Here is a 25,819-nt window from a genome sequence, read left to right on the forward strand (position 1 = left end):
TAATCATCTGGCAAGAATAATTTAAATGGCGTGGTAAGGTCTGGGGATATTTGTAGTGTATTGAAGAATGAATAGGAAGTGAGAAGTTGGAGACTGAATGTAGACAACTCATTCAAGAAGTGTGGTTGTGAAGGGAAAAAGGCTTGATATGGCAGTACTTGAAGAAGGGTGTGTAGTAATTAAGGGGAAGAATTTTTTTAAGGTGGGATAGACTTGCATGTGTTCAGAATGCTAATTAGAAGATCATGAAGAGTATGGAGAGCCAAGAGGTAACTAGTAGATCAGAGAAGGCTGAATGGGATCAGCTTGACCTGATGTTACAGTGTATTGTTAGCTACTACCATCCTAGCTTCTAAGATGAGATGATGAATCAGATTTATAGTTACCTGTCCAAATGAGAGTGCTCTTACCTTAGTCAAACTTCCTGATTGTAAAGCTTTCCTCCTTAATTTGCTATAAATATTCTCTGGGAAAGGGAGGATTGGGAAATCATTGTTCTTTGGACTACTACCTTTATCTGATTGGAAAACTCTTTTTGTTCCACTTTGCCTTAGGCTTGTCTTTATGGTGCCAGGGTGGTTGGCATAGAATGTACTGATCGGGAGCTCTGGGCATCCATCTTGCAAATGCAGACTTTTGTAGAGGTGCACAGAATGGGTAAGGAAGAAGAAGGGATGGATCTCCATGGATGCATTTCCTTATGTAAAAGGGATTCAGGGGTCTCTGGGTGGCTCAGTGGGTTAAACATCCAACTCTTGATTTTGGCTCAGGTCATGATCTCACAGTTTGTGAGATCAAGCCCCTCATTGGGCTCTGCACTGAAAGTGAGGAATTTGCTTGGGATTCTCTTTCTCTTTCTCTTTATGTCCCTCCCCTTCTTGTGCTCTCTCTCCCTCAAAAAAAATAAAATAGAAAAATATGGATTCAGAGAGGGGCACATAGGCATTTTGTAGAAATTAAAAAAATTTTTTTTAAATATTTATTTTTAAGAGAGAGAGACAGAGTACGAGCTGGGGAGAAGCAGAGAGAGAGGGAGACAGAATCTGAAGCAGGCTCCAGGCTCTGAGCTGTCAGCACAGAGCCCAATGCGGGGTTCAAACCCATGAACCATGAGATCATGACCTGAGCCGAAGCCAGATGCTTAACTGACTGAGCCACCCAGGCGCCCTGGCATTTTGTAGAATTTTTATTATTTTTGCCCTGAAATATAACCCACCTAATGTTACCTATTTAAACTATTCAAGAAGCCAGAATTGTCATGTAAGTTCAAAGAATGGTATTCCCAGTTTTATATGGATTGATTCAGAATAAAGAAAAAGAGGACACACTTCCCTAACTGCATTTTATGAGGATTATGATGCCCAAACTGACAAGGACAGTTTGAGAACAGAAAGTATGTAGGTTAGTCTTACTTATTAACATAGAGGCAAAATCCTTAATAAAAGCCTCCAGACCTAGATGATTTTATTAACGAAAACTATATAATAACTAAGGAAGAGGGGAGCCTGGGTGTCTCAGTTGGTCCGACTTCGGCTCAGGTCATGATCTCACAGTACGTGAGTTTGAGCCCTGCATCAGGCTCTGAGTTGGCAACTCCGAGCCTGGAGCCTGCTTTGGATTCTGTGTCTCCCTCTCTCTCTGCCCTTCTCCCGCTCATGGTCTGTCTCTCTTTGTTTCTCAAAAATGAATAAACTTAAAAAAAAAATAAGAAGTAACACCAATCTTACACAAAGTCTTTCAGAAAATAGAGGCAGGAACTCTTCTCAGACAATTTTAGAAGGCTAGTATAATTGTGATACCAAAATCTGACAAAAGCATTATAATAAAATCTGGAGACCATTATCCCTTATGAATATAGGTGCAAAAATCATTTAAAAAATATTAGCAAAGATAATCTACCAAAGTTGGGTTATACCTAGAAATGGACAGTCCATTATGGACAGCCCCCAACTTCTGGTTTGGCTTACAAGTTTTCCACTTTATGATGGTGTGAAAATGATGAACATTTGGTAGAAACTGTATGTTGAATTTTGAGATTATTTTACTTTCCTGGGCTAGTAATAATGTAGTACGATACTCTCCTGTGATGCTGGGCAACAACAGCGAGCCACAGCTCCCAGTCAGCCATGCCACTGATACACCTACAGCCATTCTGTACTCATACAACCATTTACTTTCAGTACAGTATTTAATATATTACATGAGATAGGCAACACTCGATTATGAAATAGACTTTATGTTAGATGATTTTGCCTACCGGTAGGCTAATATAAGTGTTCTGAGTACATTTAAGGTAGGCTGAGCTGTGATGTTCAGCAGGTTAGATGTATTAAGTGTAATTTTGGCTTATAACATTTTCAATTTATGATGGGTTTATTGGGACATAACCCCATAGTAAGTTGAGGAGGGAGGTCTGCATTAGAAAATCAATCACTGTAATTCATCACATTAACCGAATAGAGGAGAAAAACCCTGTGGTCATTTCAGTATATGTTGACAAAATCAATACTCATTCATGATAAAAACTTTAAACAAATTAGGAGTAGAAGGAGACTTCATCAATTTGATAAAAATTATCTATGAAAAACCTACAGTTAACTTTATATTTAGTGGTAAAATATTGAACTCCTTCCCCCTTTGATCAGATGAAGAACATGGCAAGGACATCTACCATAGACAGTTATATCAAGTGGAATGAGGGGTGCCTGGGTGCCTCATTTGGTTAAGTGTCTGACTTTGGCTCAGGTCATGATCTTGCAGTCAGTGAGTTTGAGCTCCGTGTTGGGCTCTGTGCTGACAGCTTGGAGCCTGGAGCCTGCTTCAGATTCTGTGTCTCCCTCTCTCTCTGCCCGTCCCCTGCTTGCACTCTGTCTCTCTCTCAAAAATAAACATTAAAAAAAAAGAAAGTGGAAAGAAGTAAAACTCTCTTATTCATAGAGAACATGATTGTTTATACAGAGAAATCCTAAGGAATCTACAAAACAGTAGTTACAACTAATAATGAATTTAGCAAAGTTGTAGGATACAACAGTAAGTATATAAAAATTGATTGCGTTCCTATACTAGAAGCAAGCAATTAGAAAATGAAATAAAAATTTTATTTGCAATAGCCTCAACATATCGATTTAGGAATAAGTTTAGAAAAAGAAGACCCTTTGCTGAAAAGTACAAAACATTGCTTAGAATAATTAAAGTAGATGTAAGTAAGTGGAGAAATTTTATGTTCATGGGTTGGAAGACTCAATATTTTTTAACATTTTTTATAATTTTTTTTTAATGTTTATTTTTGAGAGAGAGAGAGAACGAGAGTGAGGGAGCAGGGGGAGGGCAGAGAGAGAAGGAGACACAGAATCCGAGGCAGGCTCCAGGCTCTGAGCTGTCAGCACAGAGCCTGATGTGGGGCTTAAACCCACGAACTGTGAGATCATGACCTGAGCTGAAGTCGGACGCTTAACCCACTGAGCCACCCAGGCGCCCTGGAAGACTCAATATTAAGATCTCAGTTCTTCCAAATTGGACTGTAATCACAGCAGACATTTTTGTACAAATTAATTTTATTCTAACATTTTTATGGAAATGCAAGCAGTTTAGAATATCCAAAGCATTCTTGAAGAACAAAGTTAAAGGACTGTACATGATCTGACTTCGATACTTAATACAAAGCTGCAGAATCAAGAAAGTATAGCTGGCGTAGGATGAAAAAAATAGATCAGTAGAGTACAGTAGAGAGCCCCCAAATAGCCCATTCTATTTTGATTTGATTGTCATCAAAGGTGCCAAAACAATCTATTGGGGAAAAGGTGGAGTTTTTAATAAATGGTGCTGGAATAAGTGGATATCTATATGGGAAAAGAATGAACCATAGCCCTGTCTTGCATAATACCCCCAAATTAATTCAAAATGGACCATAGACCTAAACATACAGGCTAAAAACCATAAAGCATCTAGATATAAAATATAGGAAAATATATTTGTCTTCTTGGCATAGGCAAAGTTTTCATAGGCAAGATACTGAAAGCATTAACCACAAAAAAATATTGACCATCAAAATTAAAAACTTTGTGCTCATCCAAAGATACCACTAATGACTTCAGTTAGGCAAGCCACAGACTGGGGGAAAATATTCATCAAACAACTAATAAAGGACTTGTGTCTAGAATATATGAAGAATTTTTTACAACTCAGTAATGAAAAGATAGCTCAATTATAAAAGGGGCAAAATATTTTAGATACTTCATAAAAGAATATGTACTGATGGCTAATAAGCACATGAAAAGATAGATGCTCAACATCATTAGTCATCTTGAAAATGCAAATTAAAACAATAGGATACGACTGCACAGTTACTAGAACTGCTAAAATTTAAAATGATAGCATATATTGGCATGAATGTGGAGCAATTAGAATTCTTGGGGTAAATGTAGAGCTATTCTTGTATTATTAGTTATTATTATTACTATATTAGCTAGAAGGTGGAGCAATTAAAATTCTCCTACATTGTTAATGGGAGTGTAACTTGTTACAATCACTTCAGAAAGAGATCTGGTAGTTTCTTATATGACTAAATATACACCTATCCTATAACCCAGCATTTCTACTCTTCTGTTAAGGTATTTACCCAAGACAGATGAAACATAGACCTATTAAAAGACTTGTACAGGAATGTTAATAGCTCAAAACTGGAAATAACCCAAATGTCCATTAGTATGAGAAAGATAAATAAACTGTGGTATATTCATATGATTGGATATTGTTACTGTTATATGCAACATGTGGCTTTATTTCTAAATTCATCCACATGCTGAGTGAAAGAAGTTTTATATAAAAAGATTCATACTTGTTTCTTTCTTTTTTTTTTAATGTTTACCTATATTTTTTGAGAGAGAAAGCATGTGAGTGTGTGCACATGTAGGTAGGGGGAGGGGCAGAAAGAGAGGGAGACAAAGGTTCCAAAGTGGGCTCTGCAATATGGGGCTCAAACTCACAAACCATGAGATCGTGACCTGAGCTGAAGTTGGACACTCAACTGACTGAGCCACCCAGGCACCCCCATACTTGTTCCTTTCATAAGAAGTTCTGGAGCAGGCAAATCTAATCCATGATGGAAAACTGGAAATAAAATTTGGATCTATCCAGAGCACTCAAACTTTCTTCATATCAGCAATAAGGCTGTTCTGCTTTTTTAGCATTCATGTGTTCACTGGATTGGCATTTTAAGTTTCCTTCAAGTCTTTTTTTTCTTTGCATTCACAACTTGGCTGTTTGGTGCAGGAGGCCAGTCTTTGGCCTATTTTGACTTGTGAACTGCCATCCTCACTAACTTTAATCATTTCTACCTTTTGATTTAAAGCAAGAGAAGTGTAGCTCTTTCTTTCATTTGAACACATAGAGGCCATTGTGGGGTTATTAACTGGCATAATTTCAATATTGTAGGGAGGCTGGAGGAGAGAAAGAGAGCTGAGGGGAACAGCCAGTCAGGGGAGCAGTTGGAACACACATAACATTTATCAGTTAAGTTTGCCATCTTCTATGGGGAAGGTTTGTGGTATCCAAAACAATTACAATAGTAACTTCAAAGATCGCTGATCACAGATCACCATAGCAAATATAATAACAACGTAAAAGTTTGGAATTTTGTGAGAATTACCAAAGTGTGAGAGAAACACATGAAGTAAGCAAATGCTGTTGGAAAAGTGGTGCTCATATACTTGCTTGATGCAGGATTGCCACAAACCTTCAATTTGTTGGGGGAAAAAAAAAGGAAAAAGCAATATCTATGAAGAGCAAGAAAGCAAGGTGCCATAAAACAAGGCATGCCTGTACTGCAAAATATTAACAATCTGGGTTGTAGGTATATGAATGTTTGATGTACAGGTCTTTAAATTTTTCTGTTTTCTATGTTTGAAAAATTTCATACCATACCTGGAGGAAAATGGTGTTACTAGTGTGATGAAATGCAACTCTTGGTAAATGAGATGATTTTTTTTAAGTTTATTTTGGAGAGAGGGAGAGAAAGTGTGGATAGGGGAGGGCGAGAGAGAGAGAGAGAGAGAGAGAGAGAGAGAGAGAGAGAGAGAATCCCAAGCAGGCTTAGCGCTGTCAGTGCAGATCCTGATGTGGGGCTCGATCTCATGAACTGTGAGATCATGAGCTGAGATCAAGAGTCAGACATTTAACCAACTGAGCCACCCAAGAACCCTAGTAAATGAGGTTTTTAAAAAATAGGCTGTAATGGCAACAAGAAAATATAAGGTACTTAGAAATAAATCTAACAAAAATATTTGTATAATCCTTACTTGACAAATTATCAAACTTTATTAAAACATATTAAAGGAAACCTAAATAGGGGCTCCTGGGTGGCTTAGTCAATTAAGCGTCCAACTCTTGATTTTGGCTTAGGTCATGATCTCATAGTTTGTGAATTGAGTCTCATGTCACATTCTGCACTGACAGCACAGAGCCTGCTTGGGATTCTGTCTCCTTCTCTCTCTCTGCCCATCTCCTACTCACTCGCTCTCTCTCAAAATAAATAACATTAAAAAAAAAGAGATAAATAGATAGGTATACTATGTTCTTATATAGTAGTTGTCTGTATTGTATATCCATTATCCCCAGATCAACTCTCAATTGAGTGCAGTGTCAAAGTTTTTATCTACAAGTTGACTCTAAAATTTATATGGAAGAACAAAGCCCCAAGATTACCTCCCATAACTTTTAAGAATAATAACAATGTGAGTGGACTTGCCTTATAAGTATTAAAATTTATTGTCAAGCTATACCAATTAAACAGTATGGTATGGCACAGAGGCTGATAGTACAGTGGAACAGAATATAGTCAAGAAAGACAGTCCTGCATTTATGAAGACTTAATATATGACAAAACTGACATTGCAACATCATTTAACAAATGACCTGAGATAATCAGTCATATGTTTAGAAAAAAATGTAATAGGATTTCTATCTTCTTTCATATGTAAAAATAAGTTCCAGGTATATTAACAAACTTCATGTGAAAAGCAAACCTATAAATCTTTTAGAAGAAAATTCTAAGTAAATATATTCATGTGTCTTTTGTCAGAGATGCAGTTCTTGCATACAAAAAAAAAGATAAGGAAAGATTGATAAACTTGATTACATAAAAATTAAATCTTTTGGTGACTCCATTAAAAATAGAAGTAAAAAAATAAGACTGAGAAAACATTTACAATGAATTTAACTTACAAATAATTACTATCCAGAATATATCCTATAATTCAGTAAGAAAAAAGACAGAAAACCTAATAGAAAAATGGGCCAGGGTATAAATAGCTAGCTCACAGTTGAGGTAACCCTAGTGGTTGATAAACATATAAAACATTGCTTAATTTTACCCATAATTATAGGAAATGCCAGTTAAAACCATATTATGATCAGGGTTGCCTGGCTGGCTGAGTCAGTGGAACATGTGACTCTTGATCTCAAGATTGTGGGTTTTAAAAAAATTAAAAAATTAAAAACCATACTATCATCACAGCCATTAAATTAGTAAAACTAAAAAGTCTAAAAACACCAAGTATTGGAGAGTATGTGTTCAACAATTATTTTTTGAGCATCTGCTATATGCCAATTGCTGTACTAAGTCATTGAGATGCATTAGTAAATAAAACATACTAGGATCCTTGCTTTCATGAAGCTTAGATTCTAGTCGGGGGAGGATAGAAAATAAGCAATAAACATAATAAGTAAATTACATAGCATGTTAGGAGTGATAAATGTATTGAAAGTGTATTGGTGATCAATTAAAAAGTTATAGCAGAGTAAGAGAGTGATGGGGTGTAAAGTAAGTGGTACTACTATGTAGGGCTATCAGGGTAGTAGGTTTCATACTCAGGTAAACTTGAACCAAGATTTTTGAAGGCTGTTAGGGAATTAGTCAAAGAAATATTTGGGGGAAAGAGGAGCATTATAGGCAGAATGTGTGGTTTAGAGTAAGACCTTAAGGTAGAGGAATGCCTGATGTATTTAATGGATAATAGAGTCCTGTATGTCTGGATCAAAGTGTAAGTGACAGAGATACTGGGGAGGGGTGGCGGGTCACTTCTAGGTCTTATGTGGATTTTGATTTTTACTCTTGGGTAAATTGGGGAGCCATTTGAGGGTTTTGAGCAGGAGTGTTATGGTCTGACATGTATGTATGTATGTATATATGTATTTAAGTTTATTTATTTGTTTTGAGGGACAGTACGAGAGTGTAAGCAGGGGAGGGGCAGGGAGAGAGAGGATCCCAAGCAGGCTCCATGTCAGCAGAGACTGAGGTGGGGTCTCCATCTCACGAACCGTGAGATCATGACCTGAACCGAAATCAAAAGTCAGATGCTGGGACACCTGGGTGCCTCAGTCAGTTAAGCATCCCACTTTGGTTCAGGTCATGATCCCAGGGTTCATGAACTTGAGCCCTGCATCAGGTAAATTTGAGCCCATCTTCCGGTGAGCTCAAGCCTGACTTTGGGCTCTGAACTGACAACTGACAGTGTGGAGCCTGCAAGGGATTTTCTCTCCCTCCTCTCTCTGCTTCTTGTAGGATTCTCTTTCCTTCTGTCTCTGCCCCTCGCTCACTTGCTCGCTCTTGCTCTCTCTCTCAGAAAAAAAAAATAAGAGTCAGATGCTTAACCAACTGAGCCACCCAGGTGCCCTGACCTAACTACCCTACATTGAAAATACCCTACCCTACATTGAAAATAGACTATAGAGTAAGGGTAGAAGCAGGAATGGAGTACCCGTTAGGAGATGATTGAAAGGCCAGGGAGAGACCATAGTAGCTTAGATTGGCAATAGCAGAAACCTAGAGGTTTTTTCCTGACTTTAACTCTTCAGGTGACAAAATTGAACTGAGACTCTTTAGATGAAGTTTCACACACTTATCATAGCTATCATATATTTTGTTGCAGAAATTTTAATGTATTTAGTATGTTTTGTTGCTGCCCCGGTCTTTTTTGAGAGTGTTCTATATTGTTACATAATATAACAAGTATATGCTGTTTATCTTATTTTTTTAACATTTTTATTTATTTTTGAGAGACAGAGAGAGACAGAGCGCAAGTAGGGGAGGGGCAGAGAGAGAGGGAGACACAGAATCCGAAGCAGGCTCCAGGCTGTTAAGCTGTCAGCACAGAGCCTGATGCGGGACTTGAACCCACAAACTGTCAGATCATGACCTGAGCTGAAATCGGACGTTTAACTGACTGAGCCACCCAGGTGCCCCTATGCTGTTTAGTTTAATACCCACCCCCCATTCCAATATCTAAAACAGGACTAAATCCAAGGTTTTTAAGAGATTCTAAGTTTGTATGTCTGTGGAGATATATCTGAAAACTTGTTGTATTCTGGATATATATTTTAAAGCTAGAGCTATTAAGAATTCCTGATGGATGTGATGTGTATGTGAAAAACAGGAGTCCAGATGGTTAGGGTTTGGGCTTAAACAACCAGAAGAATAGAAATACCATCATCTAAGATGGGGAAAGGCTGTGGTTGGAATCAGTTTTTGTGGAAAAAATGAGCTCAGTTTGGGACATGTTGGATTTGAGGTGTTGAGTAGGCAACTGATTGGAAGTGTCAGGAATTTGGGAGATAGGTCTGGGAATTGTTAGAGGGGGAGGATAAATTGGTATAATCATTTTTGGTAGTAAGTTTTGGTACTTTATGACTTAGCAGTTCCACATCTATATACTTCAAGAAACTTTTTATAATGTGCATGAGGAAACAAGGACAGGCTATTTATAGGAACATTGTTCTAATGGAGAAGAAAAACATGCAAAGAAAATTAATTTTGTTTCCTGAAGAATGGATAAATAACTATTATAAATAAGTGACAAAATAAATTTATAGGGTGAAGTAATGTGTGAAAGTGAAAAATATCCACATGGGTGAATCTCCCAGTTATGATGTTCAAGTCAGTAGATTTTTAAATATATAATTTAAAAACATATAAAACAATACTAATTATTTATGAATATGTAAGAAAATATGAAGACATATGGCAAAGATAAAATATTCAGAATAGTTAAGTGGGGACTTAGGGGAGTGAGACCTAATAAATTTTGAAAGCAAGTCACAGGGACCCAACTGTTCTCAAGCCAGTGGTGAGTATAGTCATCTCTTTGTTATATAATTTTTTGTACTTCTTTGTCTAAATCTTTCTTAATTAAAGAAAAATTCCATGTCATTCCTTCATATCTCTGACTCTTAATGATAGGTGAATCCTTTCCAATTCATCGACAGTTAATGGCTGGCCCAGTGAATATCTGGAATAATCACTGGTGAGATGGTTCCATCTAGTGGGGAAAATGCTACAAGTACTCTGTGAGATGTTACTTTGGGAAGGAAAAATAAAGAGGTGGTAGTTAACCTGACTAGTCTTTATTTAGAAGACTAGTCACTGAATTTAGAAGATAAGGGAAGAAATTATCATTTGGAAATATTTAGTTTTTGCCATTATTAAGATAATGCTGTAGGACATTTAATGCAGACCTGTAGGACTTAGAGGTGTCCTTATTTCTAACTTGTGTTTGTGCTTTGTTTTTCAGAAGGAGTTGAGCCTTCCAAGAAGAGGCAGCTTGTAAGTTGATGATTATTATGATTATGAACACCTGCTTAGGAATCCTTTCTGGGGACTGTTCTGAGTATTATTTGGAGGAATCTCACTCATGGTGTGTGTGTGTGTGTGTGTGTGTGTGTGTGTGTGTGTGTGTGTGTGTGTGTGTGTGTGTTTTCCTTGTGGACTCTTCTCTATCAGGGAAGCTGGGGCCAACTAACTTTTCTTGCTAGGTCAGAACCTCCCCTTTCCCCCCATCCCTTCTCACCCCAAATCCTCTCCTCTGTCTCAGTTTTTGTCTAGTATTTGGGAAAAAGCTGCTACTTAAGTACCCATCACAGTTTTATACTTGTGTTTTGGGATTTACCATTTTGTTGTTGTTTTTAACAGACTCAAGCTTTTCGAGAACATTCAGGTTGAAACTCTTAGCATCTATATCTGTCACATAACATGGGACTAGGGAGAGGCCAACTTTTTTGACAGTTGGGGGTAAGGGCAGCAGCTAAGTTTGGATTCAGGGTAGGAATAAGGTTTTCTTTCACCTGTTTGTTCTGTTCTGGCTTTAGGACCAGGGAAATTGGTGAAAATCTTTGTCCCTGGACCTTAATTGCTTTGTATTTTCTTGGCTTGCTTTTTCTCTGAGAATTCTATTGGGGCAGTACTGCAAATCTGGCTAATCAGAATCATCTAGAATACTTCTTAAAATTCTTCCCCCCACTGCAAGTATTTATTTAAATTCTAGTTAGTTAACATACTGTGCAATATTGGTTTTAGGAGTAGAATTCAGTGATTCATCACTTACATACAATACCCAGTCCTCATTATAACAAGTGCCCTCCTTAATACCCATCACTCATCTAACCCATTCCCCACCCACATCCCTCCATCAACCCTCAGTTCTCTATTTCTAAAGAGTTTCTCATGGCTTGTTTCCCTCTCTTTATTCCCCCTTCCCATATGTTTATCTGTTTTGCTTCTTAAATTCCTCATAGGAGTAAAATCATGTGGTATTTGTCTTTCTCCGACTTGTTTCGCTTAGCATAATACACTCTAGCTCCATCCACGTTGTTGCAAATGGCAAGATTTTATTTTTGATGGCAGAGTAATATTCCATTGTATATGTATATATTATATCTTTTTGTTTTGGAGTTTATTTTGAGAGAGAGAGAGCACACGAACAAAGGAGGGGTAGAGAGAGAGAGGGAGAGAGAATCTCAAGCAGACCCTGTGCTGTCAGTGTAGACCCTGATATGGGGCTGGAACCCATTAACTGTGAGATCATGACCTGATCTAAAACCAAGACTCAGATGCTTAACTGACTGAGCCACCCAGGTGCCCCCATCTTCTTTTTATTTTTTTAACGTTTATTTATTTATTTTGAGGGGAGGAGAGGCAGAGAGAGAGAGAGAGAATCCCAAGCAAGCTCTGTGTGTCAGTGCAGGGCCTGATGTGGGGCTCAAACTGACGAACCATGAGATTATGACCTGAGCCGAAATCTAGAGTCCGATGCTTAAGTGACTGAGCCACCCAGGCGTCTCATATATCACATCTTCTTTATGCATTTATCTATTGATGGACATTTGGGCTCTCTCCATAGTTTGGCAGTTGTTGATAATGCTGCTATAAACATTGGGGTGCAAGTACCCCTTCAAATCTGTATCCTTTGGGTAAATATCTGGTAGTGCAATTGCTGGATTATAGGGTGGTTCTATTTTTAACTTTTTGAGGAACCTCCATACTGTTCTCCAGAGTGGCTGCACCAGTTTGCTAGAATGCTTGTTAAAGTTCCGAACAGATTCTGAACTTATTTGAATCAGAATCTCCATATTGGGGCCCAGGAAAGCTGTATTCTTATGTACCTGCAATCCACACCCACCATGATTTTGCTAAGATTTGGGAAACTCTTAGGAAATAGTGCTATGATTAAATAGTGGCCTTGAAACTTTTCCATATAGAGCATATAAGGAGAAGGACACAACAATATTCATATTTATTTATTAAGTGTACTTTATACATCTTATGCATTTTTTTTTTTTAATTTTTTTTTTCAACGTTTATTTATTTTTGGGACAGAGAGAGACAGAGCATGAACGGGGGAGGGGCAGAGAGAGAGAGGGAGACACAGAATCGGAAACAGGCTCCAGGCTCTGAGCCATCAGCCCAGAGCCCGACGCGGGGCTCGAACTCACGGACCGCGAGATCGTGACCTGGCTGAAGTCGGACGCTTAACCGACTGCGCCACCCAGGCGCCCCACATTTTTTGTAAATGTATGAAACACAATGTAATTCTTTCTGTTACTGTCATTTTAGGATTTAGTTGTATAAAAATGCCTTAGTAATTAGTTGTCCTGTGAGATTTTTGTTTATAAAGCCCCTTTGTCTGCTTTATGAAAGCTCACTGTGATTTGACAAGAAGAATCTCAACTTAGGAGTAGGAAACCCTTACACTTTGGTCTTAGCTTTGTCACTTAATCAGCTTTGTAAATGTAGACAAATCACTTTATTTCCTAAACCTTAGTTGTCTTATCTATAAAATGAAGGTCATGACCTTTGTTTTTGTCTTTTCTTATAGTTATTGGAAGGATCATTTAATACATGTGGTAGTGCTTCGTTTCTTACAATATTCTCTTTTTTAAAAATGTTTGTTTATTTTGAGAGAGAGAGTAAGAATGAGCTGGGAAGAGCCAGAGAGAGAGAGGGAGAGAGGAAATCTGAAGCACACTCTGCACTGCCAGTGTGGAGCCCAATGTGGGGCTTGAGCTCATGAATTGTGAGACCATGACTCGAGCCAAAATCAAGAGCTTAACTGACTGCGCCACCCAGGTGCCCCATTTCTTACAATTTTCTAAGGTGTATTAGTGTTAGAATTCTTTTTTTTTTTTTTTAAAGGTTACTCATTTATTTTGAGAGAGAGAGAGAGACAGGAAGAGAGAGAGAGAGAGAGAGAGAGAGTCAGAGAGAGGAGGATACAGAGAATCCCAAGCAGGCTCTGCACTGACAGCAGATGTGGGGCTCGAATCCACAAATCATGAGATCATGACCTGAGCCAAAACCAAGTCAAACACTTAACCAACTGAGCCACCCAGGCACCCAAGCTTTAGAATTCCTGTAAATCTATTGGGTTAAATTTGGATACACTTTGGGGCACCTGGGTGACTTGGTTGAGTGTCCGACTTTCGCTTGGGTTATGATCTCACGGTTTGTGAGTTTGAGCCCCACATTGGGCTCACTGCTGTCAGCACGGAGCCCGCTTCAGATCCTCTGTCCCCCTCTCTATACCCTTCCCCTACTTGTGCTCTCTCAAAAATAAATAAACATTAAAAAAATAAAAATTATAAATTTGGATACACTTTTATTATTTAAGAGCCACATTCCTTTATTTAAATTTAGTTCTATCTAAATGGAATCTCAATTCCACGCTTTCAAGTATCCGGAGTCTTCTAAAAACTGAGGAATGGTGCTATCAGGGCTCTTAATGGAGTGATCTACCGAGTAGGTATAACATAACTAAAAAGGAGTGGCTTTTCAACATCATGTTCAGCAAATATTTGTATTTGTCACTCGTCCTTTTTTTTTTTTTAAGATTTTAGTTTTAAGTAATCTCTACACTCAATGTGGGGCTCGAACTCACAACCTGAGATCAAGAGTCGCATGCTCTACAGACTGAGCCAACCCTGTACTTGGTCACTATTCTACTATTTCTGGCATTTTTTTCTTTTGATTCCTCTTATTTGTAAGTTCTCTGTGATTTGCTCTTTGCTAAAGATTAGGTGAAATGAATCAGGGCCTGAGGCAGGTAGCTTCTAGGAGTGTATGCCTCCAATGAATGGAGTTTGCTGAGGAGGACAAAGAGGAGAAGGAAGGGTATCCTGGGAAAATGTTTTTTATTTGAAATTGGAGGAATTTTGGGTCATTTTAGTTGTTTTTTTTTTTTTTTTCAACGTTTATTTATTTTTGGGACAGAGAGAGACAGAGCATGAACGGGGGAGGGGCAGAGAGAGAGGGAGACACAGAATCGGAAACAGGCTCCAGGCTCTGAGCCATCAGCCCAGAGCCTGACGCGGGGCTCGAACTCACTGACTGCGAGATCGTGACCTGGCTGAAGTCAGACGCTTAACCGACTGCGCCACCCAGGTGCCCCAGGTCATTTTAGTTTTAAATTCAAGGAATATCTTGGTCATTTTAGTGGTATCTCAAGTTAGGCTTATTATAACTGCCTTAAAATATTTAATTGGCCAGAATCAGAAATACTTTTGGGGTGCCTGGGTGGCTCAGTTGGTTGAGCGTCGAATTTTGGCTTAGGTCATGATCTCACAGTTCGTGAGTTTGAGCCCCGCATTGGGCTCTGTGCTGACAGCTCAGAGTCTGGAGCCTGCTTCAGATTCTGTCTGTCTCTCTCTCTCTCTCTCTCTCTCTCTCTCTCTCTCTCTGCCCCTACCCAGCTCACGCTCTGTCTCTCCTCTCTCAAGAATAAACATTAAAAAAAAAAAGAATCAGAAATACTTTTTAATAAAGTAACTCACATTTAAACAATTGACCATGCAGTAAATGCACACTAATACCTACTATGTGTTGGGCACTGATCTAAGTTTTGAGGCTATAAGATTCAATTAGCTACATCCTTCTGTTTTTAAAAAAAATTTTTAATGTTTATTTATTTTTGAGAGACAGAGAGAGAGAGCACAAGTGGGGAAGGAGCAGAGAGAGAGAGGGAGACACAGAATCCGAAGTAGGCTACAGGCTCTGAGCTGTCAGCACAGAGCCTGATGCGGGGCTTGAATTCACAAACCGTGAGATCATGACCTGAGCCAAAGTCGGCACTTAACCGACTGAGCCACCCAGGCACCCCTACATCCTTCTATTTTGAGGATTTATTTTTAAGTAAGTCAGAGGTACCTTAATGCAAACAATAGTTTTTTTATCTTTAGTATTGGAGGAGTAGAAAAGTTTCATTCTGGAAGGAAGCCAGAAATCCTGGATACTAATCTGTGCTTTGCCACTAATAAGTTATGTGTGGTTTCCACAGGAACTATAATTTCTGAGCCTGAATTGTCTCACTTATAAAATGAGGCAGTTGGCTTACCTCATCTCTGTGCTTCGTTATCTCCCCAAATAATTGAAGCTCCATGGTACCTCTTTTGCACAGAGCTGGTTAAGTCTTTGTAGGAAGTATGCAGTAGGAAGCAAAGGATGGCTTAGCATTTGCAGTAGAGAAGCCAGGAAGGTAAAAACCACAAAACATAAGATGTTTGAGTAAGTTTAATGAATACTTAAAAGTTTGTAGTAAGTGTGGAGAAACTGATGTTAATAAAACAAGTGACTTAGCCATTTGTCCCATTATTTCTTGTCCTTGTAGCTGAATCTGGAAGTTTTAAAAATTACTACAATTGTCTTGGGATGCCTGACTGGCTCAGTTGGTAGAGCATGCAACTCTTGATCTTCGGGTTGTGAATTTGAGCCCCATGTTGGGTGTGGAGATTACTTTTTAAATAGTTATTGGGCACCTGGGTGGCTCAGTCGGTTAAGTGTTCAACTCTTGATTTTTGGCTCAGGTCATGATCTCACGGTTGGTGAGATTGAACCCTGCATTGGGCTCTGTGCTGACAGTGTAGCACCTGCTTGGGATTCTCTTTTTCCCTCTCTCTGTCCCTTGGCCTCTCCCTCTCTCTCAAAATAAATAAGTAAACATTAAAAAAAGTTATTATAATTATCTTATGAGTCTTGGTTTGGTTAGAAGGAGAAGGAACTGTTGTATTTATATCCCTGTTTGTCTCTGTTCCACAATGGCTCTTGCAAGAGCAGATGTTACTGTATGCCCATTGCAGGTATAAAGCCTCATTTCCTTTGGCATTTTCTCTATAGTATACTTTATAGGTACAGAGAGATTTGGAGGTTGCATCTAGTCTGGTGTCTTGCCTTTTGAGAGAGAGTCAGGTTCATTCAATAAGCGTAATTTTGAAAGTAGCTGAGCAATACAGAATAAATGAAATTCAGTAATTTTGGAGGCTATGACTCGTTATGCTTTTTTGTGTAATATGATCATTGCATTAAAATGAATAGGAACTAAAAAATGGATTTTTAGATATATGTGATATCTTGGCATTCTACAAAATACTCTTCCATCTAACAAGTAATCCCTCCAATGTCTCTACATTGGGAAGTAGAAGTATAGCTTAGAAATGAAGAGCTTGGGTTTGAGAGGCCAACCTGGGCTTGAGTCTTGCCAATGCCCTTGACTAAGTGTTTCCTTGTAAAACAAGTTACTATATATATATATATATATATATATATATATATATATTTTTTTTTTTTTTTTTTTTTTTTGCCTCTATTCATTTGTTCATTTGTTTAAATTCATCCATCCATCATATTTATTAAGTTCTTACTATGTGCAGGCACTATTCTAGACACTGGAGATAAAGTAGGGTTTAAGCAAAGTTTCTACTTCAATCCCTGGAGCAGGGATTGAAATTTTAAATTGTGTTGTCTAGGAATATTCTCATTAAGGTGACATTTGAGCAGAGAACAGAAAGAGTATAGAATGAGTGATGCTGATGTGTCTTGGGCAAGAGTAGTCCATGTAGAGGATACGTATGTGCCAAGGTTCTGAGGTGGGAACATACTTGCCATGTTGGAGGACAGCAAGAGGCCAAGGTGGCTGTTGGTTAGTGAACAGTGGTATTGGGACTGATGATGGTGGTGGGGCATAGAGAATATGAGGCAGAGGCTGGATTTTTTAGTACTTGTAGGCTACAGAAAAGATTTTGTATTTTCAGCTGATTGGGACAGAAAGAGGGTGGATAATTTTAATCAGAGAAAGATGTGATCTGCCCTAGGTTTTTGTTTTTTCTTTTTTAAAATGGAAATTTGCTTTACTGGGGTATAATCCACATGTCATATAATCACCATTTAAGAGTATACAGTTCACTGGTTTTTAGTGTATTCACGAGGTTTTACAGGAATTACCACTATTTTAATTCAGAACATCTTTATCACCCCAAAAGAAAAACCCCTACTTGCTAGCATTCATTCCTCATTCTGCATTCCCCCTAGTCCCTGGTAACCACTAATCTACTTTCTATCTTAATAGATTTTCCTATTCTGAGCATTCCATGTAAGTGGAATTATATAATATGTGGCCTCTTATGTCTGGCTTCTTTCACTTAGCATAATTTTTTAAAGTCTCATCCATGTTTGAGTTTGTGTCAGTACTTTGTTCCTTTTCAAGGCTAAATAATATTGCATAGTATGTATGTATCACATTTTCTTTATCCATTATCTGTTGCTGAACATTAGGGTTGCTTCCACTGTTTGGCTATTGCAAATAATGCTGTGAACATGGGTGTACAGGTATTTGTTTGAGGCTCTGCTTTCACTTCTATTTCAGGTAGATACCAAGAAAGGGAGTTTTCTGGGGGTGCCTGGGTGGCTCAGTTGGTTAAGTGTCGCACTCTTGGTTCTGGCTCAGGTCATGATCTCAGAGTTTTGTGAGTGTGGAGCCTGCTTGGAATTCTCTCTCTCTGCTTCCTCACTCTTGCTGTCTCTGTCTCTCAAAATAAATAAATAAACTTAAAAAAAAAAAAAAAAAGGAAGGAGAAATTCTGGATCATATGGTAATTCTCTGTTTAACTTTCTGAGGAACTACCATACTGCTTTCCACAGCAGCTGCATCATTTTACATTCCAACCAGCAATACATGAGGGTTCCAATGTCTCCATATCCTAGCCAACACTTGTTACTTTCCATTTTTAAAATAATAATCATCTTAATGAGTGTGAAGTGGTATTTCATTGTGGTTTTACTTTGCATGTTCGTAATTACTAGTGATATTGAGCATCTTTTCACGTGCTCATTGGTCATTTGTAAACCTTCTTTGGAGAAATAAATTTCTTTGCCCATTTTTGAATTGGGTGATTTATTCTGAGTGCTTAGTTGTTGGAGTTCTTTATATGTTCTGGATATTAAACTCTTACCAGATATATGATTCGCATATATTTTCTCCCATTCTTTGGGTTGCATTTTCCACTCCCTTGATAGTGTCCTTGATGCACACATAAAAGATGTTAATTTTCATGAAATGAATTGATTTATTTTTGTTGTTGTTGTTGTCTGTGCTTTTGGTGTCATATCCAAGAAATCATTGCCAGATCTAGTGTCCTAAAGATTTCCTCCAGGTATTTTCTTCTAAGAATTTTATAGTTCTAGCTCTTATGTTTAGGTCTTTGATCTATTTTGAGTTACTTTTTGTTTATGGTATAAGGTAAGTATCTAACTTCATTCTTTTGCATATGAGTATCTAGTTTTCCCAGAATGATATGTTAAAAAGACTGTCTTTACTCCATTGGAGTAAATATATTTTGTATATTTGACCATATATATGAGCATTTATTTTGGGGCTCTCTATTCCATTGGTCTAAATGTCTATACTTATACTAGTACCACACTTTTGATTTCTATAGATTTGTAGTAAGTTTTGAATCAGGAAGTGTGGTATCAAAGAACTAACTTTGTTCTTCAAGATTGTCTTGATTATTTAGGGCTGCTTGTGATTCCATGAGAATGACAGAAGAGTTTCTCTATTTCTGCAAAAACATCATTAGGATTTTGATAGGGATTGTATTGAATCTATAGATCAACTTGGGTAATATTATCAGATTGACCAATATTGTCTTCCAGTGTGTGAACATAGGATATTTTTCCATTTATTTATGTTTTCTTTAATTTCTTTCAGAAATGTTTTGAAGTTTTCTTTTTCAGTGTACAGGTCTTTTACCTCCTTAGTTGAACTTATTCCTATTTTTAAGTTTATTTATTTTGAGAGAGAGAGAGAATGCAAGCAGGGAAGAGGGGCAAAGGGAGAAAAAGACTTAAGCATACTCCACACTTAGTGTGGAGCCTGACATGGGCTCAATCTCATGACCGCAAGATCATGACCTGAGCCAATATCAGGAGTCAGACGCTTAACTGACTGGGCCACCTAGGCTCAATTGTTTTACTTTCTTGATAGTGACCTCTGATGCACTGAAATATGTAATTTTGATGAAGTCCAGTTTATTTGCTTTTTATTTGGTTGTACTTTTGTTATCATTATCTAAGAAACCATTGACTAATTCAAGGTCTGATTTTTTCCTGGGCCTTAATACATAAAGGTAACTAAGTAATGACACAGAGAGAGAGTAATGCTATTGAAAGAAGAACTTACTACTTACAGTTTCTCCAGGAGAAAGGAGCATGGCAGGCCATGCAGGCCACATGAAGAAAGCACCAGATTTGGTTAGGAGACAGAAAGGAGCAAGGGAAAAGCCTAAACCAGAGCTTTTATTGGGGTTTCTACAGATAAGGCAAGGGCAGGCAGGGTAGCCCCCTTATGACTGGCTATTTTGAATAACAATGGTGGGTTCTGGACTGTAGGGATGATTTTTAGTAGTCTGGTACTTGGCCCTGAGTGATACAGGGCAGGGGAAATATTGGCTTGATGTGTGAGTTTGATAAATTGGCTTGGGAGTATGGACTCAGGTTTGGTCAGAAGGTTTGTAAGAGGATTTTTGCGTATTCACAAAAACTGGATTGGAGGGGAGATATAAACAAGTTTGGCTGTTAGTTTGGCCCTATGATTAATAAATGCCAAATGGGGGGTGCCTGGCTGGCTCAGTTGAGCATGCAACTCTTGATCTCAATGTTGACTTCAAGCCCCACATTGGGTGTAGAGGTTACTTGGAAAAAAAAAAAAAAAAGGCCAAATAGGCAAATACAGAATCTAAGAAAACGGAACAATGTTGTGATGATTTACCTCTATTTCCTTTTAAGAGTTTTATGGTTTTAGGGGCGCTGGGGTGGCTGAGCCTGTTGAGTGTCCACATTCAGCTCAGGTCATGATCTAATGGTTTGTGAGTTCGAGCCCCGCATCGGGCTTACTGCTGTCAGCACAGAGCCCACTTCAGATCCTCTGTCCTCCCCTCTCTGGGCAACCCCCTCAAAAAATAAATAAAAACATTAAAAAAAAGTTTTATGGTTTTAGCTCTTACTTTTGGTCTTTGAGTGATTATTAATTTTTATATGTGGTGTAAGGTAAGGATTTGATTTCATTCCTCAGAATGTGGATAGCTGTTGTACCAGCTCCATTTCCAACTTTTCTTTCCCTACTGAATAGTTTTCTTAGGTGTTAATGAAGTCACTTCATACTCAGAGTGTGGGGAGAATGGGAGTGAGAAAGTAGGAAAGTACATGAAGTTAGAGAAGCAGGGAAGTGAGAAAGCAGGGAAGTACATGAAGTTAGAAAAATCAGTCAAGATCATGGTAGCTTAGACAGGGTGGCAGCAGCTGAGGTAGTAAGAAATGGTTAGGTTCTGGATGTGTTTTGAAACTGACAATATTTGTTGATAGTTAATTTTAGTATATGAAAGAAGAATTGGTGGTGACTACAAGATTTTAGGGCTGCATAGCTAGATGAATATGGTTGCCATTTACTGAGCAAGATGGGGAATATGTGAGAGGAGCAGGGGTGTTTTCTTTTACTGTTCTTGGGAGGAGCAGAAGTGGGAGTTGAAAGAATCAGGACTTTGGTGCTTGATTGGCATCCAAGAAAGGGTGTTGATAAGACAATTGTATATATGAACTGGGGGATCAAGGTATGAAATCTAATTTGGAGATACATATTTGCAGATTGACAACATATAAAAGATATTCAAAGTTATGAGATTGGATGATAAACTCCTTAAATGCTACTCAAATGTGGTCAGCTGACTGGTGGATGGTTATAGAACTATTACCAATTTGCTGTGAATTAACTACAAAAATTTAGAATAAGCAAGTGATATTGTTGTAACCTTCAAGCATTTGATCATTTTTGTTATTTCATATCTATTGCATTTTATAGTGGTTTGCGATGGATTAAAATTTTCACCTGGTCCTTCACCACAGCTAGTTTGAGCAGCACTGACATGGTGAGTGAGTGAGTCTAGAAAGAACAGATAGAAGGACTGAGCCCTGGGACACTTGAATATTTACTGGTCAGGGAGTGAGAATAATCCATCAGTAAAGAAAACTGGAAAGGAGCAGCCAGTGAGGTTGGAGGAAAACCAGAAAAGAGTGGTGTTTCCAAAGCCACAAGAAGAAAGTATGCCAAAAGCTGCTGACAGGTTATGTAAGATGAACACTTAAGAATTGACCTTTGGATTTAGTAATAGGACATTCCCTATTGGTGACCTTTAGTGAGCAGTATTGGTCAGCAGTGGGTATAGAGCTTGATTCAAATGGGTTCAAGAGAGAGTGGGAGACAGTATTATCTATGTAATATTTGGGTTAAAAATATTTAACTTCAGTCTAATATAGGAAGAAGCAGAGTAGTCCAACTGAGGGGGCAATCTGTAGAAACTACTGGCCTGGACTCAAAAATGTTGAAGTTGTAAAAGATTGAAAAAAAAAAAAAAGACTAAGGATGTATTCTAGATTATTGGAGACAAAAGAGACTTGGTGAATAAATGCAATGCTTGATTCTTGGTTTGATGCTGGATTTTAAAAAATAGTTGAAGGACACTATTGGGACAATTAAGGACACTTGAATGTGGACTTTTATTCAATAATGTTGTTGTGTCAGTGTTAAACTAACTTTCTTTCTTTCTTTCTTTCTTTCTTTCTTTCTTTCTTTCTTTCTTTCTTTCTTTCTTTCTTTCTTTCTTTCCTTCCTTCCTTCCTTCCTTCCTTCCTTCCTTCCTTCCTTCCTTCCTTCCTCCCTCCCTTCCTTCTTTTGTGTGTTAAACTTCCTTATATGATGGTCGTGTGGTGGTTCTCCCTTGTTAGGCTAGGGATTAATTGTAGATAAAGTATTTGAGAGAGGAGGTGTTCTGGTGTTTACAAATGACTTTCAAGTGGTTCAGCTAATTAACCAAAAGTAATTGTGTGCATATGTGTGCAGAGAGAGAGGAAGAGGAGTAGGGAGAGAAAACAGCAAATTTAAGTGAAAGGTATGTAGAGTTTCATTTAATTATTCTTGCTCCTTTTCTGATATTTTGGGGGAGGAGTAGTGAGTTATATTATTTCAAAGAGATTTGGTGAAAAGAAGATTATAGAAATCAGGTGATAGCTGGAAAAGGTCATGGAGCTTTTTTGCCCTCTTTTAAAAATGTAGATGGGCGGTATTACATTATGTTTGTATGTCAATGAAATTATCCAGTAGAGAAGGAAAAGTTGATGTGTGAGAGAGGAAGGAACAATTGCCAGGGTGTTTTTGAATAGGCAAAAATGGAAGACACATCTAGGTACATATGGAAATACTGGCCTTAAGAGCTTTGACAGTTTATCCCCAGTAGCCTTGGTTACCTCAGTTTATCTGTAAAAGATTATGCATGTAAAGTATATGGCATAGTGCCTGCAATTAAGCCCTCAGCTCTTTGTTATAGAAGTTAGTGCAATGCCTATTATTAGTAAACTTTCAAAAAAAAAAAAAAAACCAAAACAACCCAGTAGTTTATTACTGTTTTTATTATTAGCAGGTCATAATTACCTGTTAGAAGCTGTAAATTCTTCAGAAAAACAAATTAGTGTTAAAACCCCAAAATTCTACCTAGTAAATTGGAAGATGTAATGGGCTTTATTAAATGATCGATGAGTCAGACAGCATCCCACCTAACAAGTAGAGGAAAGCTCCAAAGGGATATAGAAAGGGAAAGGTTTTTAAAGGCAGGACAAGGAAGTTATAAACAGAAAAAAGTGTTATTTATTTGAGGTGAGGTCACCTACCTTTGGGGATGAAAGTGTTTAAGTCGGTGGATTATCTCATATTCCTGTGAGGGATCGGGAGGGCACATGTGATAGATTACCCTTATTGGTGCTGACCAGAAAATTCTTGGCCGATAAAGACTACATTTCTGCGAGAGGTTATAAGAGCAATTAGGTTAGGTATTAAGCCTCAGTTTGGTGACTTGGCCTAAATGATATTTAGGGCCTGTAGATTTGTTTTGTTTTGTTTTTTTGATATTAGAAAGATCCCAAACCAAGTTAAATGAACAATAGTGTACCTTAGAAAAGCCACAGGATATTCATGACTGGCTTTGGTCACTTAAGGGAAGAGAACAACTAAATTTCAATATGGGGAAGGAGAAAATCCAGGCCTTCAATGATAAGGGGCTTTGTTGGGGCAAGTTGGTTATGTAAGTTCTCTTGGCCTAGTTCATACCATTTATTTTAGGTGTAGCTCTCTGAAATAAAAATCATTTTCATTTTTAGAAAGCTATTTCATATTTAAGCCCACCTTGATATTTTTCAGTGCATTAAAAAATCTAGTCTAGAATATCAGACCTATCAGACCTAACTCCTATCAGACCTAGAGGAGCTGATAATCTTGTTGAAAGTATACAGGGGCACCTGGGTGGCTCAGTTGGTTAAGAGCCCAACTCTTATTTCAGCTCAGGTTGTGATCTTATGGATTCGTGAGATTGAGCCCTACATCTGGCTTTGTGTTGATGGTGATGAGCCTGCTTTGCATTCTGTCTCCCTCTCTCTCTGCTCCTCTCCTGCTCACAATCTCTCTCTCTCTCTCTTAAAAGTAAATAAATAGGTGCACCTGGGTGGCTCAGTAGGTTAAGCATCTGACTTTTGATTTCATCTCAGGTCATGATCTCATGGTTTGTGGGTTTGAGCCCTGTGTTGGGCTCTGCACCATCAGTGTGGAGTCTGCTTGAGATTTTCTCTCCCTCACTCACTTTCTGTCTCTCTGCCCTTCCCCCACATTTGCTTTTTCTCTTTCCCTGTCAAAATAAATAAACTTTAAAAAATAAACATTTTTAAAAAAGTAGACATATCTGTGGAAAAAGAATTGAGAAAATGAAGTTCTAAAGTTATTTTTATTTGTTTTCCAAGCTATGGGAGTATTATATTTTGCTTTTCCTCAATTGGACCAGCACTGAATGGCTTCCCTTCCCCAGTTCTGTGAGGGAGGCCTCCTTTGGCACTTCCTTTCAAATAGGTTTTTGTTTGTTTGTTTGTGAATTTCAGCACTGGTAATAATTAGACCCTACACTTTAGGAGTTCAGTGTAAATAGTGTTTATGTCTCTAGTTACCCAGAAAGTAAAACTTTTCTAATACCCATTACAACTTAAAGTAATTTTCCTTATATTTCTTGAAATGTCATTGCTTTATTTCTTTGAGGCTATGAGCAGTTAGTTCAGTGGAGGTGAAGAATGGACTATAGGAGTAAAGAGGTAGCTGAAGCACCTGTCATAGTGTGTGTGTGTTGATATTGGTGACCTTTATTCTTAGAGTCCTTGGGGATAGTTATCTTTTTGCATTGTTGGCTTACTCATTTGGGCAGTGGACTTAGACATCGGATATTGGATGAAAGTGAATGCCAAGTGTGTGCAATGATAGGCAGCGAGCAGGGAGGAGTTCCTGGGGCTCAAGGATATGATGTGTCTCACTTTGCCCCTGTGAAACTGACATGTGAAACAGTATTATGTACTTTCCCACTCTGATGCAACTTGATGGTATTTGCCTGGATAAATGCTTCTGGAGAATGTTCTAAAAAGAGATACCACCTGCTACACATAGTAAACCCTTTGTGTTATATCTGTGGTGCCTGCTATAGGGCTATGGTTTCTCTGTGAACTTTGAAAATCAGGAAATTTTTGTAGCTTTAAGCATGTTGAAGGCCAGAGCGGTAGCTTTGTGCTACACTTTATAGTCTGTCTTTTTAAAAAAAAAATTTTTTTTAACGTTTATTTGTTGTTAAGAAACGGAGACAGAGCATGAGCATGGGAGGGGCAGAGAGAAGGGAAGACACAGAATCTGAAGCAGGCTCCAGGCTCTGAGCTGTCAGCACAAAGCCCAGTGCGGGGCTCGAACTCACAAACTGCAAGATCATGACCTGAGTTGAAGTCGAATGCTTAACTGACTGAGCCACCCATGCGCCGCCCCCCCCCCCCCCCCCCGCCACCTTTTTAAAAATTGGGCTTCTATAGGAATTGATTTCACGTAGGTACACTATCTCTTTAGTGGGAAGGCAGGAATTGGCAGAGTTTGGCAGGGATGGAAAAATAGTCATCACTAATTTCCTAGCAGGACCCATTTTGTTGTTAAAAAATAGATATGGTTTGCTAGTGACCTGTGAGTATGTGGACATAGGACTTGAAAATTGAAAATTTTTGAGAGCCCATTTTGTTACTGTTATTTTTAGAATTGCTGTTGTTATGCTAATCATCCTCACATTTTTATCTCTAGACTTCACAACTACCAATTCACTATAATCTACT

The 25,819-nt window shown here is 38.2% G+C and overlaps 1 protein-coding gene across 15 annotated transcripts in view; it reads left to right on the forward strand.

Annotated features, from left to right (window-relative positions):
- The window catches only part of MAST2 (microtubule associated serine/threonine kinase 2), a 225,880-nt gene that overhangs the window by 80,633 nt on the left and 119,428 nt on the right, over window positions 1-25,819 (forward strand). For all 15 annotated transcript variants that reach the window (XM_045477189.1, XM_045477182.1, XM_045477188.1 and 12 more), the window contains one exon: window positions 10,566-10,597. In XM_045477189.1, the coding sequence (XP_045333145.1) occupies window positions 10,566-10,597 (32 nt within the window). The remainder of the gene's footprint in view (window positions 1-10,565; window positions 10,598-25,819) is intronic.

The sequence above is a fragment of the Leopardus geoffroyi genome, chromosome C1, assembly GCF_018350155.1.
Source record: "Leopardus geoffroyi isolate Oge1 chromosome C1, O.geoffroyi_Oge1_pat1.0, whole genome shotgun sequence".
Classification (NCBI taxonomy): Eukaryota; Metazoa; Chordata; class Mammalia; order Carnivora; family Felidae; genus Leopardus; species Leopardus geoffroyi.